This window comes from Eucyclogobius newberryi, unplaced genomic scaffold (assembly GCF_026437365.1).
Source record: "Eucyclogobius newberryi isolate DKJ021-1_F unplaced genomic scaffold, fEucNew1.0.hap1 SCAF_1, whole genome shotgun sequence".
Taxonomy (NCBI): Eukaryota; Metazoa; Chordata; class Actinopteri; order Gobiiformes; family Gobiidae; genus Eucyclogobius; species Eucyclogobius newberryi.
In genome coordinates this window covers 31127599-31143453 of record NW_027315723.1, presented here as the reverse complement: position 1 = coordinate 31143453, position 15855 = coordinate 31127599, and the positions used below count along the sequence as shown (strand labels likewise).

The 15855-nt window shown below is 41.8% G+C and overlaps 1 protein-coding gene across 1 annotated transcript in view; it reads left to right on the top strand.

The window, feature by feature from the left end:
• The first annotated feature begins 15153 nt into the window (after positions 1 to 15153).
• The window catches only part of man1a1 (mannosidase, alpha, class 1A, member 1), a 143408-nt gene continuing 142706 nt past the window's right edge, over positions 15154 to 15855 (top strand). Inside the window, exon 1 of the mRNA XM_072443547.1 lies at positions 15154 to 15680. Coding sequence (XP_072299648.1) covers positions 15177 to 15680 — 504 coding nt within the window. The 5' untranslated portion in view covers positions 15154 to 15176. The remainder of the gene's footprint in view (positions 15681 to 15855) is intronic.

Sequence of the window (15855 nt, the reverse complement as noted above, 5' to 3'; positions counted from 1 at the left end):
CTACCTTCCCCTTTCATACGTCTCCATTCTCTCTTTGTAGTTGCAGTTTTATTAATCAGAGTGGTGCTTTTCATTGCTTTTTAAACATTGTATCATTCTGTTGTCATGTGGGTTGTGTTTTCAGTCTTGGGTTGTGCACGCTGTTGTTTTTAAAGCCCGTGTACATTCATTAGACAATCAAACTGCTTTCACTCTGCAGCTAACATGAAACAAAAGCTGACAGTGGGAGTATTTACGACTATATTATTTGCTGTGGCATGATTTGGCATGAACTATAGCGAAGTTTCAGACCAGAAGACTCACTAACACAGGCTGCTCAGATATGATGGGCTCAACCAGCCCGATTTAGACTCAGCCCTCCACTTTTCCAGTCAGTGGTTCAGCTCACGCAGCCCTCCTCTTCCCCCAGCGCCCCCGCTATGCAGACGTTTTTATCAGTTTTCTTTTCCTACAGGTTTTTCTTTTCAACTCGTTGTCTTTCTTTGAGTCTCTCCAGGTTGAAATCACGTAGCCACAGGATTAATAATGCAAAATGAATGGATCTGTTACAAAAGTTGCACATAGGGGATTTTCTGTTCGTACTTTCTTTAAAAAAACTGATCATTTTTACACATAACGTTGAAGCACCTGTCATCAAACGACCACTTGGTTTCCGTTACAATCCAACCAGAGGAGAAACTGTATTCTGTCAGAAGACCAGCTGCTCGTATCTGAATGTGAAGTGAAAAACCCCCCTCACACTAGAATTAGACACAGAGAGAGTCTTTTTCCGTGCATCGGGTGTAATGATAACATGACAACCATCAGCAGCTCCGGAGCAGTAAACTGTGGGCCGCATGATTAGTCAAGAGCGTAGCCTCGCGTCAGAGCTACACCTGTCAGAGAGTGATGAATTAGCCGCTGCTCGAGGCTCTGGATTCATACAACATCCAGCGTAAGGTGTACAAGCAAAATACAAACAACAAGAGCTGCTCTGTGCAATGTGATAAAAGGGAAGGCCTCGATAAATAATAAACAACGTATTGAGTCATGTTGAAGGCATGCCACGGATTTATGGAGATGCTGCTGTAAGTTGAGTTGCTGTTGCATTTGTGGTGTTTGTTTATGCAGAATCGTGTTAATCAATACTCTCAAATATTTATCTTCAATTTTTATGATGATTAATTAATTCATTTTATTATTATTTAAGCTCTTTGTTCATGTAATTTGTATACATTGTATTTTTAAGCTGTGTTTTAATTCCCCTCATGTCTAAATTAAGTGATCTGAGCATGATAATGTTTTTTTTATTAAAAAAAAATATTTTTTTTATTAAAACTCAATTGTATCAGGTGAAACAATTCTATGGCCTAGAGCTCTGACCACTTTGCACATGCTGTATTGCTGTATGTCTCTCCCCACTCTTCGTTACACACATTGCACAGCACTGACTATCCTGAACAATAGAACTCTTTGATTTTTATTTGATTTTTTGGGCACTTTTTTGCCCCTGTGCCTGATTTTTGAAGTGCAGTTATTATAAAGTGGTACCGAAACAGATCATACTTTGCTCCATGGATAAAAAAAACAAGGGTACAGCCTTGTTTGAATGTGTTTACTTCTAAAACACAAAACACTCCATTCACATTAGCACGTCTTCATTAGCAGAGACCCGTGTTGCCATCAAATAAACTGTGTCTTCCTTTATCTATCCTCCTTTGTCGTTTGTGTCGCGCTACTTAAGCATAACCCGAGCCGGCGTGCATTGTTTTCATGCACTCGAACTCTGCAGGACCGGAGGGATTTGACTAAAATTCAAATGGAAGCCGAAATACCAAACAATACATAAATACATAAAAACATGAATAATATCGACCTCTGTGTCTGTGTGATAAAGTCTGCTTTGTGAACGCACATTAGCCTCCGCACAGACATCGTTGGGAGCGCGCGTCCTGGCCTGCAGCGGTGCATGTGGAGCTGTGCGGAAAAGCTGGGTGAATCCCAGGAGACATGGCACAGGGCTAGCTCGGCACCGGTCCCTCACTCTGAATGTACCGCTCCGAGCTGCATGTGCGGTCACTGGCCCGGCTGTTTCGCAATTGGTGAAGGTCAAAATGTGGACAGAATGTGCAAGAAATCTACAGACCACCAACAGGGTATTAATGTTCCGCCATGTCGACTCGTAGACATCTGAAGAAGCTCGGCATGAGGTAAATGGAATTTGAAAATATATCTGACTTGCCAAACTTGCAACAGGAACAGGAATAAAAATTTAAAAAAGAATATAATTGAACGGTGCAATGTGTAACTTTTTTGTGGGTGGTCCTCCATGGAAATCTGTCTAACATTTACACCGTTACACATGTATACTGTCATACCCATGTGCAATACTGACTTCATCATGTGCAATACTGACTTCATCATGTGCAATACTGTCATATTCATACGCAATAATGTCATGTTCATGTGCAATATTTATACGCAATAATGTCATATTTATGTGCATCTAACTGGTGTAAATAATCATTCTTGTATTATTATTATTATTTCGGCGCGTTTCAACTCCTTAACGCTTTAACCGATTTCAACAAGTTATATTTCATTACAATTGCTTTCACAGTAGTACGTGTGCTATTACTTTTGATATTTGAACAACTTGTACTTTTTGCAGTAGTTTCAAAAGTATTAGTACTTTGTTGTTGTTGTTGTTGTTGTTGTTGTTTTATGGCGGTTGGCATCCAATTGTTGCATTACCGCCAGACTTTATTCCTCAGACTTACAGGGGCGGTGGAACATATGGCCTAACGTCATGGCACATGAACCCAATGAACACCTTACTAGGCAGGCACTTCCCTTCAAGTGTTACCATTACCGACAAGCTGTCACATCTTACCCCAGACCGGGTCACCTTCAAACGCCTAGCGTCCACCACCGTAACTCCCGTCAAATTCTCCTTAACTTCATCCACAGACGTCGCCGTAGGGACACCTAGGATAACTCCTCTGACCGTGTTTCTTTCAGCATCAGACACAAGAATGTCCTTTCCACCCAGACGTTTAGTTCCAATCGCCTTCCGTTGCTGAGCCGCGTCCTTGCACACGACCAGCAGCGAGCCATCTCTAAGGACACTCACACTCTTGATCACTCCCACAGCTACAGTTAGGCTCTTTGACAATGCCACTGAATTCCACTCCTTAAAGGATGCACTATCCTGTGCAAGCTTTATGATCACCTTACAGTCTCTGCTCTCACCCCGGATATCAATAGCTTCAGCCTCATCCTGCTGCTCATTCCCAGAACCCTCGGACGAGCTAAGGGACTTTTTACGTTTCCGGGCACGTGCAGCCAGAAAAGGCTGCTCCTCCGCGCCGTCCAGAACGTCTTCGACCACCGATCCACTCTCCTCCGCCATCTCCCGTCTCTCCAGACCGGAGACTAGCTCTTCTTCTTCTTCTTCTTCTTCTTCTTTGGTGTTTTATCGTAGTCCTGTCGCATTACCGCCAGACTTTTTCATGTGTTACACTGGATTGTAGGAGTCGACCGTTTTTTTCCCCATTGAAATGAATGAGGCATTAGAATTATTATTCTTTAGACTTTAGAGGCTTTATTCTTTAGACTTTATTCTTTAGGCTTTATTTCTTTTGACTTTATTCTTTCGACTTTATTCTTTCTGCCACAACTCGGGTATTTTTGACCCCCTGAATATAAATGAAAAGTCGCGGGTCTCCGAGGCTCTCTCTCTTTTTCCCTGCTCAGGTCTGCGTTCAGCACAATCTTGCAATTTGTCAGGACAAACTACTATTTGAATCGCAAACTACGCAATCATCAACGGTGAGTTACTATGCCGCAAAACGCAGCAGAAAACATACACGGGTGGGAAGGCGAGAGCCATCATCGCCGCTAGCGCAGCTTTAATGTAATTTGTTGTCAATTAAATCTGACTTTTTATCTTAAGTAGTACCACCAGTACTACTTATACACATGTAGTACTTTTACGCAAGAACTCAGACACTCACAATGGCTTCAGCCATTGCATATTATCAAGTTTCTTTCTATTCCTTATTAAAAATATGAGAGGTTTTGTCTTTAAGAGTTTTGTTTGTAAGAGTTTTTCTATTAAGAGTGTCTTTTAAAGCTTCCCATAAGTTATCTGTTCTTGTACTCCTGTATCTACTGCGTTACAACACCGAAATTTCCCCATTGTGTTGACAAATAAAGGATTTTCTTATCTTATGCCTTATTATCTTATCTTATTACAGGTGTTTTAATGCAAAAAAAACAAAAAAGATTGGATTTTTTTTTTCATTCTTATTGAGAACAGTGTTGCCTCTCCATAGTTCTTACCTGTAACTTGGCCTTGTGGCGTCACCTGCTTGTTTTCGTGGCAATAAGTTAAGAGCTAAACTTGGTGAAGACAAAATTAGCAAAACAGAAATACACTAGCATCCAGTCGTGGTCAAAACAATCACGGCACAAAGGGAAATTCATGCTCATCACAGAATCCAATTGCACTCATCTCAAAACTCAATGGAAAAGATGCGTAATATTTCATTAGCGCTGAAATCGATTAGCAAGTGCCGTATGAAAGCTCCTCCACTCGTCGGCAGGCTCCTCGGCAGGAGCACGACGCGCGGGGGCCTTAATGCGAGCTGATGTGCGATCGTTAGCGGTGTGCACGCTTCTTCTAATCGCCTAATAATTGGATGTGAGGGCAGGACGTAGGCTGTGCGGATGAATTACAGGGAGCCGGGGCTGAGCGCAGCAGGTAGGAGACAGATGCTTCAGGTGTGCAGTGTGTGAACGGATCCCTGCTGCGACTGACGAGGTCCACATTTACATACGTGCCGCTACATCCCGATTCAGTGCAGTATCAAAGTATTTATAAATAAGTATGCCTTGGCAGGTGGAAGTGAGAAGTGTTTAGTCCGTTGTAGTAGCGGTTGTTGTAAGGTGAAGCAGCGTAAGATAAATTAACGTATTTTTCACACTGGATTATGAGGCGCGCTATCAATGAATGGTCTATTTTTGATTGTTTTTCATATATAAGGCGCACCGGAGTATAAGGCTCATTAAGCAGAGTAAAACGTGTACCACACAAAATCGCTTTGAGGTCAGTAAGCACAACCAGAATTAATCCATAGACAAGGTGCACTGGATTATAAGGCGCACTGTAGTTTTTTGAGAAAATTAAAGGCTTTTAAAGTTGCCTTATAGTGCGGAAACTACTACTAGTTACTGTATTAGCTGTTGTAGTAATAGTAGTAATAATAATAGTAGTAATATACGTAGCAGCTGTAGTATTAGCTGTAGTAGTAGCTGTAGTTGCAGATGTTGTTGTAATGTATAGGAGAAGCAAGTCCTTTTGTACTTTATTTAAACTAAACAATTTGTTATTTTGTGCTTGTACGTTCTGACAACATCGTGGATTGTTTTCTTTTTGTTTTTGTTTTTACCATTTAGTTGATTCTAAAAGGAGAAATACAAATTGTAACAAAGTATGTTATTTTAGTATATCTTTTTTTTTTTTGAAGAAGAAGAATACACAGTACGACCAGAGAGCAAAAAACAGAGCAAAAACAGAAGTAGACAATAAACAAACCTCAACTCATATCACAGCATAAATAAAATAGAAGTCCAATTTAGTCTTTTTTCAAATTTAGTCTGAATGTCATTTCCTCAGTTTCGTGGAGTGTTTTAAACTTGAGAAAAAGACAAATGTTCCAAAAACAATGCAGGAAATGAAAGTGCAGTGATGTATGGGACTGAAATGTGCAGGTACTGATGTCGGAGCACACTCTGGAGGGAGAGGAAGCCAAGGTCAGCAGTTTCACAGTCTTCAGTATCAGGCGGAAGCTCCGAGCACACGCTGGTCAGGCTACAAAAATGCTCACCTATTATTAAACCCTTTTGCCCAGAATGTATGGCTCCACACTTTAGCCATACATCGCCAACTTCTTCAAAATGTGTGTACCAGTATTACATGTATCTTTGTTTTTTACACTAAATTGTTCTGTAATCAGATGAATACACATGAATGCACTGTTTACATTATCATCTACTGCAGCACACACTTTTCAACCTCAAGAGAAATCAAGAAATGGGCCGCTTCAGTTTGTTAATTCATTTTCATTCTCAGTCTGCTGTCAGCGCAGGTTCCATTTCAGAATCACAGATATGAAACAGCAGCATCACAATGAAGGAGTGACTGCTATTCTCCCACTAAACACTATTATGCGCCAGTGCCTCGTCACAGAGTATCGATAACGAACATGGCCCTGTCGTGATTTGAACGCTCTGCAGTCAGTCGCGTTACCGTGGTGACACACGAGACACGCCACCTGTGTGATGAGGCTGGGATGTCACTATGGTAGAAATGCTCAAATAAGTCAGTTAAAGAACCCGTGTGCCCTTTGTTTATAATACATCAGATTATTGAGCCTGACAGAGATGGCTAATGAGGCCAAGCATTTGATGATTCTTCATAGCTCTCAGTAGGTCACGTCCAAATGGTAATAAGAAGTTGAGTCTTAAAGGCCAGCACACATTATGACCATGATAACTAATACTCTTAGAATTAGACCTCTTTTTATGTAGCTGTCATCTATGAATCAGGCTCAATAAAGCGTCATTTGCACAGTTGGACCATTATGAATTAAGTACAGTATTACAGTAATTGCAAAGGGATAAATTATTCATTCACCAATTGGCAGTTAAACTCGTAAATGCCCACCATGTTTCATTTTGCATTTAAATTAAAAAATGGATTGCTACAATGAGGGGGAATATGACAATATGAGAATAATAAGTCATTTTTTATTTTTTAATTTCAAAGTGTATGTGCTCCTAAACCACAATTACGCAGCGATGTTCAAAGCATATTTGGGAGCTGCAAAAATTGAGTTATGTCTCACATTGAGAAAATGTGGCTCCGCACAAATGCACAAACACAGTATGAAAATATTCATATGTAGCTGAGGGGCAGGATTTGTTGCATACTGCATTACATCCCAGTACAAAGAGGAATACCTCAGCCGTATTTAGGACTTTTTCCTCCCTGGTGTTCACACTAATAACACACCTCCACTTCACACACCTGTACATTCACACTGTAGGTTCATTTTACACATGATGGTCCTATTGTAAGTTCAGGATTTAAGGTTTCACAGAGTTATGAGTCTTTGAGCAGAAGATAGTTGAGCTTCTTGTTGAGCAAATCTAAGTTGATTTTAGCTCTATTTCAGGGTAGCCTGGTTACATGCAGTTGCTTGTCATGAAAGCTTATTTACTGCGAGAGAGACTTTAGGTAATAGAGTGACAAGCAGTGAGTGAGTGACAAGTGGATTCACCAATCACAGTGACGTGTTGAAAACAAGCTGAACGCTTCAGTTATCTCTAAAGAAGAAAGTACTTTATTTGTATTTATTTTTAAGTTTAATTTCTAGTAATTTTCTTCTCCAGGCTACACGTTTCCTACTATTTGATCTTCAGTCCGTCTGTATTAAAGTGACCCTTGCTCATAACTATCTCCAAACACGTACACACGGCCTCATTTCTGGCACATTTCTCAGAGGTGACACATCACCAGAGGATGTATCAGCAGATGCCCCGATCGAGGGCACATGTTAGTGTGCTCCTGTTATGTTCACACCTAAATGGGCCACAGCCCCAAATTAACATTTTCTTATTGATCTTATTTATGTTAATGAAAGAATTCGGTCATTCTGGATTTCTGTCAAGAGCAGGCGCAGGGAGTCTCAACCCAATTAGTGACCCCAATCACCAAGCACGTATCTTCCCTGTTGTTTCTATTCACACCATTAGACCACTCTCATATTTTTATGTATTTATTATTACATTTTGTATTAGTTAAAGTACACATTAGTCACCATTGTGTCATGGAGAGAGTGCTTAAATCAGACAGTGAATGCCCCATATTTACATTAGAATAATTTCTCATTTTACCTCGGAGTCCAGAGAACAACAAAGGGGAATAATGTTATGAGATTAGTTTGATTAGTTTAATGCAATAAATATGAGTGACAAATAAATTCATAGCTACATATTACCTAAACCTTAAATTGAGCACAATATTTTGAATACCAACTATGTCATGTCCTATTCATGGGTTTCAGGCAAATTCATCCTTCCTGATTTGAAGAATTTGTGAGGGCTGTTCCCAATTCAAAAGATATACATCACGTTCCAAATTATTAAGTGTCATAAAAGTCATTTTTATTTGTTTTCCAGTGAAACTCACAGATGTTATTGTGCCAATTACTTTGCCAGGTAAGTCCAATTAAAGGAAAAACTACACACAAAGCATGATTCAGTTCCACTTTGTTAAGCAAACCACCATTTTCAAGCAATGTGGGGAAGAAAAAAGATAAGATAAGATAAGATAAGATATTGCTTTATTGTCCCACATGGGGAAATTTCATTGGTGCAACGCAGGTAGATACAAAGGTAGATACAGAAGAACAGATCACTTATAGGAAGTCTGAAAAACACTTTCAGTAGAAGATCTCCTATAAATAAATAAAAACTCCCATAGACAAATAAATAAATAAATACCATTGCATGTGATCCCGACAGTAATTGCACATGAATATGTGTCACGACAGCACATAGATTGCACATGAATTCCAACAGCAATTGCACATACGACAGAATTGCACATCAGTATTAGGTTAGGTCAGTATTGCGACGGGATAACGTGACGATCTCCGGGTAAGACGACTGTTCTCCGCAGTTTCATGAGTTCCTCCTTTGTGGAAACGCGGTACGGCGCCGGCCGGGGGGCGGGGCCGGAGCCGGGGGCGGGGCCGGAGCCGGGGGGCGGGGCCGGAGCCGGGGGCGGGGCCGGAGCCGGGGGGCGGGGCCGGAGCCGGGGGCGGGGCCGGGGGACTCAGAGCCAAGACACATCGCAACGACACGACGAAAACACTCAATCCAGCCGAAGATGTTGCTCGTGCCGAAAAGCGTGAAAGAGTTGAATGCCTTGGACAAGATATGAAAACCTTAGATATTTCTCAGAAACTTAAGCGTGATCATGGTACTATTAAGTGCAGATAGCTGATTCAGAGCACACGCAGATTTGTGCAGATAAAGGCACAATGAGGAAGGTTTCTGCCAGACAAATACCATCGGATTAAGAGAGCAGCTGCTAAAATGACATTACAAAGCAGGAAACTGGTATTTGAAGCTGCTGCTAATCCCCCCTAACCTTATCCTAATTGTGAAAAAACATATTGTTAAAGCATAGCCACCAATGCAATGTGGCGTTTGTGTGGCATAACTGGTTTGTGGGGGGAAAATGTAAGCATGAATAACATAAGTATTCAAAGTAAATTCACAAATGTTTAACCTGAGGAGATCTCTTCAGCCAAGTGTCCAACGCATGATTTTTGCCACCTACGACGAAAGATTTATGACCGTAGGGAAAACCTTGGGTTGTGGTTCAAGATCGTGGGTCGTAGATCTCAGAGTGAGACAGGGACAAAGATTAAAATGAGAATTGTCGTATGACCAAAGACAGACTGTGATTTATATCAAACCTGTGCAATATTTTAGGATCTTGGTCGCAGAGTGAGACCTTCTGTTGTTACGTCTACGATCAATTTCTGTTAAAAATGTAAGTACACCTCAACGTTCAGCAGTTCTACTGTGAACAGAAAAATATCTCCCTATTTTCTTTTCATTGACCAACTAACCAACAAATGCCTAGCGCATGATATTTGCTCGGATAAACTTTGGTTGTAGCCAAGACTGATCATGTGAACCATCGCACAATGTGACTGTGCTCCGTCTTATGACTTTAAATCCCTCAGGCCTTGTAGTGTGAGATCCATAAATATTATAAGAGAGTCATGCAGTGGACTCCAGGCTTAAGTCATTAGACGTAAAAAAGTTGCCCACCATCTGCAAAAAATGTATTCGGAGTTGGAAAGTGGGAAAGTTCCGTAAACGCAACCTATTATTGTTTTATAAATCTCTCTTCAGCAATACAGTTTGAAAATAGCAACTAAAATTGATTGATTACATATATGTTCAATGTTTTTGTTTCATAAAGCTGAAAAAGTGTTTAGTCACGTGACTTATTTGTTATCACTGCCATGTTGAGGATGTCACCGCATACTGTTGTCTATCTCCGCTGTTAAATAGTCACAAAAAACAGAGCATAACATTGAAAATGAAAAGGGTTAATTCTTTAAGAAGACAGAAGGGCTTTCATCCTTACCTACAGCGGTGAGTCGCTGACTATTACACTTAACAAACACTTATGACACAACAAACCCATAAAGCTTTCAAGAGCACGGACTTTGTGTGGGTGAGTGACCGTCTGATCCTAAAATATAACACCAGAACAGTTGGAAATTAGGCTTGTTAAAACTGTCTGCAAGTCGGCTAACGTTTGTTAGCATAGCCATGCAATAATGTGTAAACTAGCATTAGCCAGCCGATAACTACCATGATTCCCGGTACCTCATATTCCCTGTGCATCCATTCCATGCATGTTGTTGAGTGTAGGCCTGTTGTCTTGAATCTCCTCAAATTATAGAATAGGCTACTGGTTCAACCACATATTCCACATCCCCAATAGTTGTGCATAAATGTATGGTTTTACAACATAACATAACAGCAGCATATCCAACCACGATGCAGGTCCTGGGGAATATAGGTACCGGAAAACAGGGCTGACTCCTTTTGGATGTGAGTCCTATAAGTCTACTGATCCCTCCTGACCACAGTAATCCTTTTCAGGCGACTAAAAGAGTCTTGGGGATGTTACAGAAGAGAATCCTTTGTTTTGAGACTGTTTGTTATCCCAACATGCGACTTTCATCCTCAAGATGGCAGAAGCAACAGGTGTGTGACGTCACATGGGATCCATGAATATAACTATGTGGTTCCTATTATTCCTAACAATACACACACTAACAATATACCAGGGACAAGTATGGCCTACTTTCTGATGCTACACTGTGTGGCTGGACACAGGCACCACATTTCACAATTGCTTTGGTATTTTAGTGACCTGTTCTGCAACAAAGAACTATGACACACCTTGTAAATTTGTCTAAACAGTCTCAAAGGAAAAACTTGCAATAAGTCGTGGCACATCAAACAGAGGAGTTGAGATTCCAATTAGTAATTATTTAAAATCACTTTATCAATTTATGTAGTTGTAGTGTAGTAATAATAGTAATATCAACAGTTGTAACAATAGTCTTAGTAGAAGTACCAAACTCACACACACCTCACATTACAGGCAACACAACAATAGAGCAGTGTTTCCCAACCTTTTCATCCTCCCAGTGACATCTATTTTAACCATCTATACCTTGCGAGCTACCTGGAAACCTGGAGAAAACGTATATATATTCTGGTTAATAAAGTCGAACAGTAGAGATCATAAAACACTTTATAGAAACAATGATATGCCATCCCTTCATTCATATAATCCAGTTTGTATTAAGTTTCTTTGGGTCAAATCTTGATCCTCTCCCCAGGTTGTCAGAGGCTTTACTCTGCGTTGCCTCTGAGATCAGGCATTGACAAGGGGGTAGTAATACTGCATATGCTAAGTTGCAGTGTATCAGTAGTTGCAGTAAAAGTTGTAACCGTAGTAAAAGCCTCAGTTGTTGCAGTAGTAGTTGCAGTAGTTGAACATCATTAACTAAACATTCTCACTCATACTAACCATGTGTTATTTTCATTTTGCCACTTGGTTTCCCTCTCCTTTTTTAATTCCCCTCTTCCCTACCTGGAAACTAACACACTTCTCAATTCCAACTTGGGTGATTCATACCTTCATAAGAAATGAGGTGCACTGAGCCATAAAGAAAGTGCTGCCAAGAGGGACCAGCACCTGAGAGTGGAGCTTGAAACAGAGACCACCGCTCTGGCTCGGGCCGTCCTCCAGCAAATACACACCTCACTCAGAGAAGAAAGACCCCTATGTTCTGCCTAATGTTTGTTGTACATATCTGAGGGTTTGGCACTCATCATAGTTCAGACTTAAGGGTCTGTTTACACTCATTTGCACAGGAAGTAGGCTGTTATTTTTGACTCTGGGCCAGCGAGATCATTCCGGACGGTACCCCAGTTTTTATAGGGGCTTCTTGTATGTACGATTGAATTACCAGCACTTTTGGCTTTTTTACCTTTCCAGATGGCCAATTGGAACGACCCCACGATACTTTAATTACATCAGAGCTAAACAGTGAAGTATTGTTTCAAGTTGACAGGATCAATTCTAAAATTAAAGCAAGCACTACAAGAAACATTATGCATTACGCTTTTAAGATAAGACTATTGAATATAAACTGGTGAGTCTGCTCATTCCTATGTTTTGTTTGACCAATGCCTGACCATATCTGCCTATATTCCAAAGTAAAGAAATGCCAATAAACAAAATAAAGTCAAATAAGTCACATTTACTCAAAGTGCCATTACAGGCATTCGAGACGCTTCTTTTCTGGTTGAAGTATAACCGGCGTGAAGCAAAACCGGATTAGTCTCACAGGGCTAAGTGTCCATATATTAAAGTCGAATGTCAACTTGATGGTTTAACTGAGGGCTGCTTTCAAATAAAAGTTTATAGCCTCGAACCTATTTAGTAATTCAGAATCTACTCTTGAATATGTCAGTCTGGTCTCTCCTCTTATCCGAACCCCCCTGCTCCCTCTGACAATCACAGGGTGAAGAGTGGTGAGGCAGGGGGCTGATTTTTAAAGTGCTTTAAGACCACCACCATCCTGCACATATGGCTTAAGAATGACACGGTGTTGCCTGAGCTTCGACGGCTTCACATGTTTATCTCCTTTCAACAACATCCAAGCAGCTTATACATTATTTATGCCGGGAAGTTCCTTACTTTGCCCTTCTGTGGTCATGGAACCGGCAGCGTAAATGATAGTTTTATTAGTGCCAACGGGAGCACTTTTAATAGCGCTTTTCCTGCCCGTGTTGACACTTGCTGGGAACAGTTTATGATAATGACGGGCTGTACAAAACAAATGTCCTACTTGTAACAGCATGAAGAGTGTGATGTGTGGGGTTTATCACTCTCTTTGTTGAAGAAACAACAGTTTAACGCTCAAATGTTCTGCCAGGGAGTAAAAATATGTGACAGGGATTCTCATCTGAAAGAAGGTGAGGCAAGTGAATATGGTAAACTCATTTGGGATTCTGATTCCTCAACATGAAAATGCCAACTTGAAAGAGTATCTATTTTCTTTTATTATAGTTTATGCAACCAAGTTTACATTTCTTGGTACAAAGAAAGTCTAATGATAATAAAAACAACATTAATATATATAATTACTAGCTGGCCCCCGTCCAGGGCCACATTTTTATCACTGCAGCTCTCTTTCTCTGAGCTCGAGCTCTGGAACTGGGTCCCCAGGCGCTGCACTGCACAGGTTGCCCCAGTGGCACTGGGAGAAGGATGGGTACAAATGTCCCTACAGGGACAATAAAGGCTAACCTAATCTATTCTAACTTCCTTGGTTAAACAAGTTAAATCAGGTTAGTAGTCCTTTTAGTATACTCAGCCTGACAACAACACTGTACTTTGTTCTCTGCTGAGAAAGGCACACTCTTCTTGATACATTATCAAGTGCTCTCTGGGTCGCAAACAAATCCCAATGTAAACGACAGTGATGAATGTTAGTTGTCAAAACTGTGGCCACAAGTGTCTCTTGGTTCAATATTGAGAGGACATTTCATCTGCAATTTTGATTTTCTGCTTGAATTGCAGAGTGAGAAAGTAATCATTTGGAAACATGTCATAATTTTGACAAGTCGTCGTAGGAGAATTTCAATATGGCCGCCCTGAAACTGTCAAAGCCCAGATTAGAGCATTTCCTGAACTGCTCTCCTAGTGGAGGACAGATGAAGTGTGTTCAAACACAACATGCTCAGCTAAAGTGTGTTTGCCTCTCTTTCTCAAGTCAATGACTTCACACCAATATTTACAAGGCATTTCTCCAAACAAAATGGCAGCTGATGGATGGTGTGGAAAATGCATGTGTTTAGAAAGAAAATCACAGGAGACTATTTATGCTTGTATAAGATGGTAGCATCCACCAGACAGAACTAAACATGCTCTAGAATGTGATCTTTCTGTTTTCTTTCAGAATTTTAAACTACAAAACAATGGATTCCAAGCCCAGACCTGTAACAACCATTTATCTAGTTTAAGAACCTGCATAAGGACCAAAGAATAGACAAACTTCCATATTGTACAATTTTGGTACATTTTTGTGACACCACTTTATAATTATTATTATATTAATTAATATATATATATATATATATTAATTATTATTTAAAAGCAAGACATATCAAATAAGGCATACATTACAAAAACTACTTACATGTACTAATAAAAAATAGACTTAGCCCAAGTATATACACATACATTTACAGTTACAGTTCTTCTGACAGGTTGTGAAAGTGAAAGCTAATTAAAGTGACTGAAAGTGAGTTAAAGTGACTGAGTGAAGGTCTTGTAAAGTGTTCATAAATCCAACGAAACTGTTCTTGTGGCGGTAGGTTCTGGTCCGGATGCTCCGTAGCCTTGAGGCTCGGCTGTGATCCCACCTGCTCGTCCCCAAGTCCCGGAAACGTTTTCTAAATGGACAAATTTCGGCCATTTACTTTACTTTTTTAATGCCTTTTTTAAATTGTATTCTTGTTCCCTGCTCCCTCTCTCCATGTGCTGTCATTTAAAATTGTAAAACAGTTTTTTTGCTTCCACCGCAGAGCTCAAACTGTATTTATTTGCACCACTTTAAAGGCTCCGCACGCCGGTATATCACGGTAACCGCCCGGTGGGAAAAGAAGTTGTCCCGCAGCTGTCAGTGGCTTAACTCTGTGTCGTCACGCTGACACGCCCACCCCTCTCGCACGGGTGCCCGTCGATTGGCCGCGCGCCGCCGTCAGTCACGCCCTCCGCCGCGGCTTCCTGCGCGAGCCTTGTGGACTCGCGCCTGTCTGCGGAGAGTCTTCGTTATGGACAGCTGCTCCACTCCGCAACTTCTCACCGGAGCGCGCGCGTGCCCTCTTCCCCGCAGTCTCCTCACGCGCGACATGGACAGGCTCTGAACGCGAACTGAGCGCGCGCCTTTTTTTTGGGACAAACTGTTGAATCCATTTCGCGGAGTTTGTTGAAAGGAAGAGTAGGGGGAAAAATGCCAGTAACAACTCTTTTACCTTTCACCACGACTCCGAATCGGAAGTCCGCGAGCCCGACCTCCTTCAGGCTGACGGAGAAATTCATCCTGCTGCTGGTCTTCAGCGCTTTCATCACGCTGTGCTTCGGCGCGATCTTCTTCCTGCCGGACTCGTCGAAGCTGCTCAGCGGAGTTTTCTTCCACTCGTCCGCCGTGGAGACCAACACGCGCCGCAACCCGGAGGGCAACGACTCGGGCTCGGCGGCCGCGAACGACGAGAAGGTCCTGGCCAAGATCAGGAAGGACCACGAGAAGGCTCTGCTGGAGGCGAAGGACACGCTGCAGAAGCGGCCCGACGAGATCCAGCAGGACATCCTGAACGAGAAGGAGGCGGTGGCGAAGGGTCTCGGCGGCCGGGACGTCAATCATTTGCCCGCGGTCGAGTACCAGCAGCCGCCGGGAGCGACGGGGCGCGAGCCGGCGGACGCGGAGACCCGGGAAAGGCGGGCGAAGATCAAAGAGGTACATGTCCCGCTTGGTGGTGGGAGCTCGCGCGTTTACACCGGACCTGGCGTACAATACAACACTTTGAAGTTCCCCGACGCCTGCGCGCACCTTTTATAATCACGTTATGACCGACTGTTAAACTTTTGAGAATTGGTAAAGCGGGTCCAGTCTGTGATTGGCCTCGGTTTGA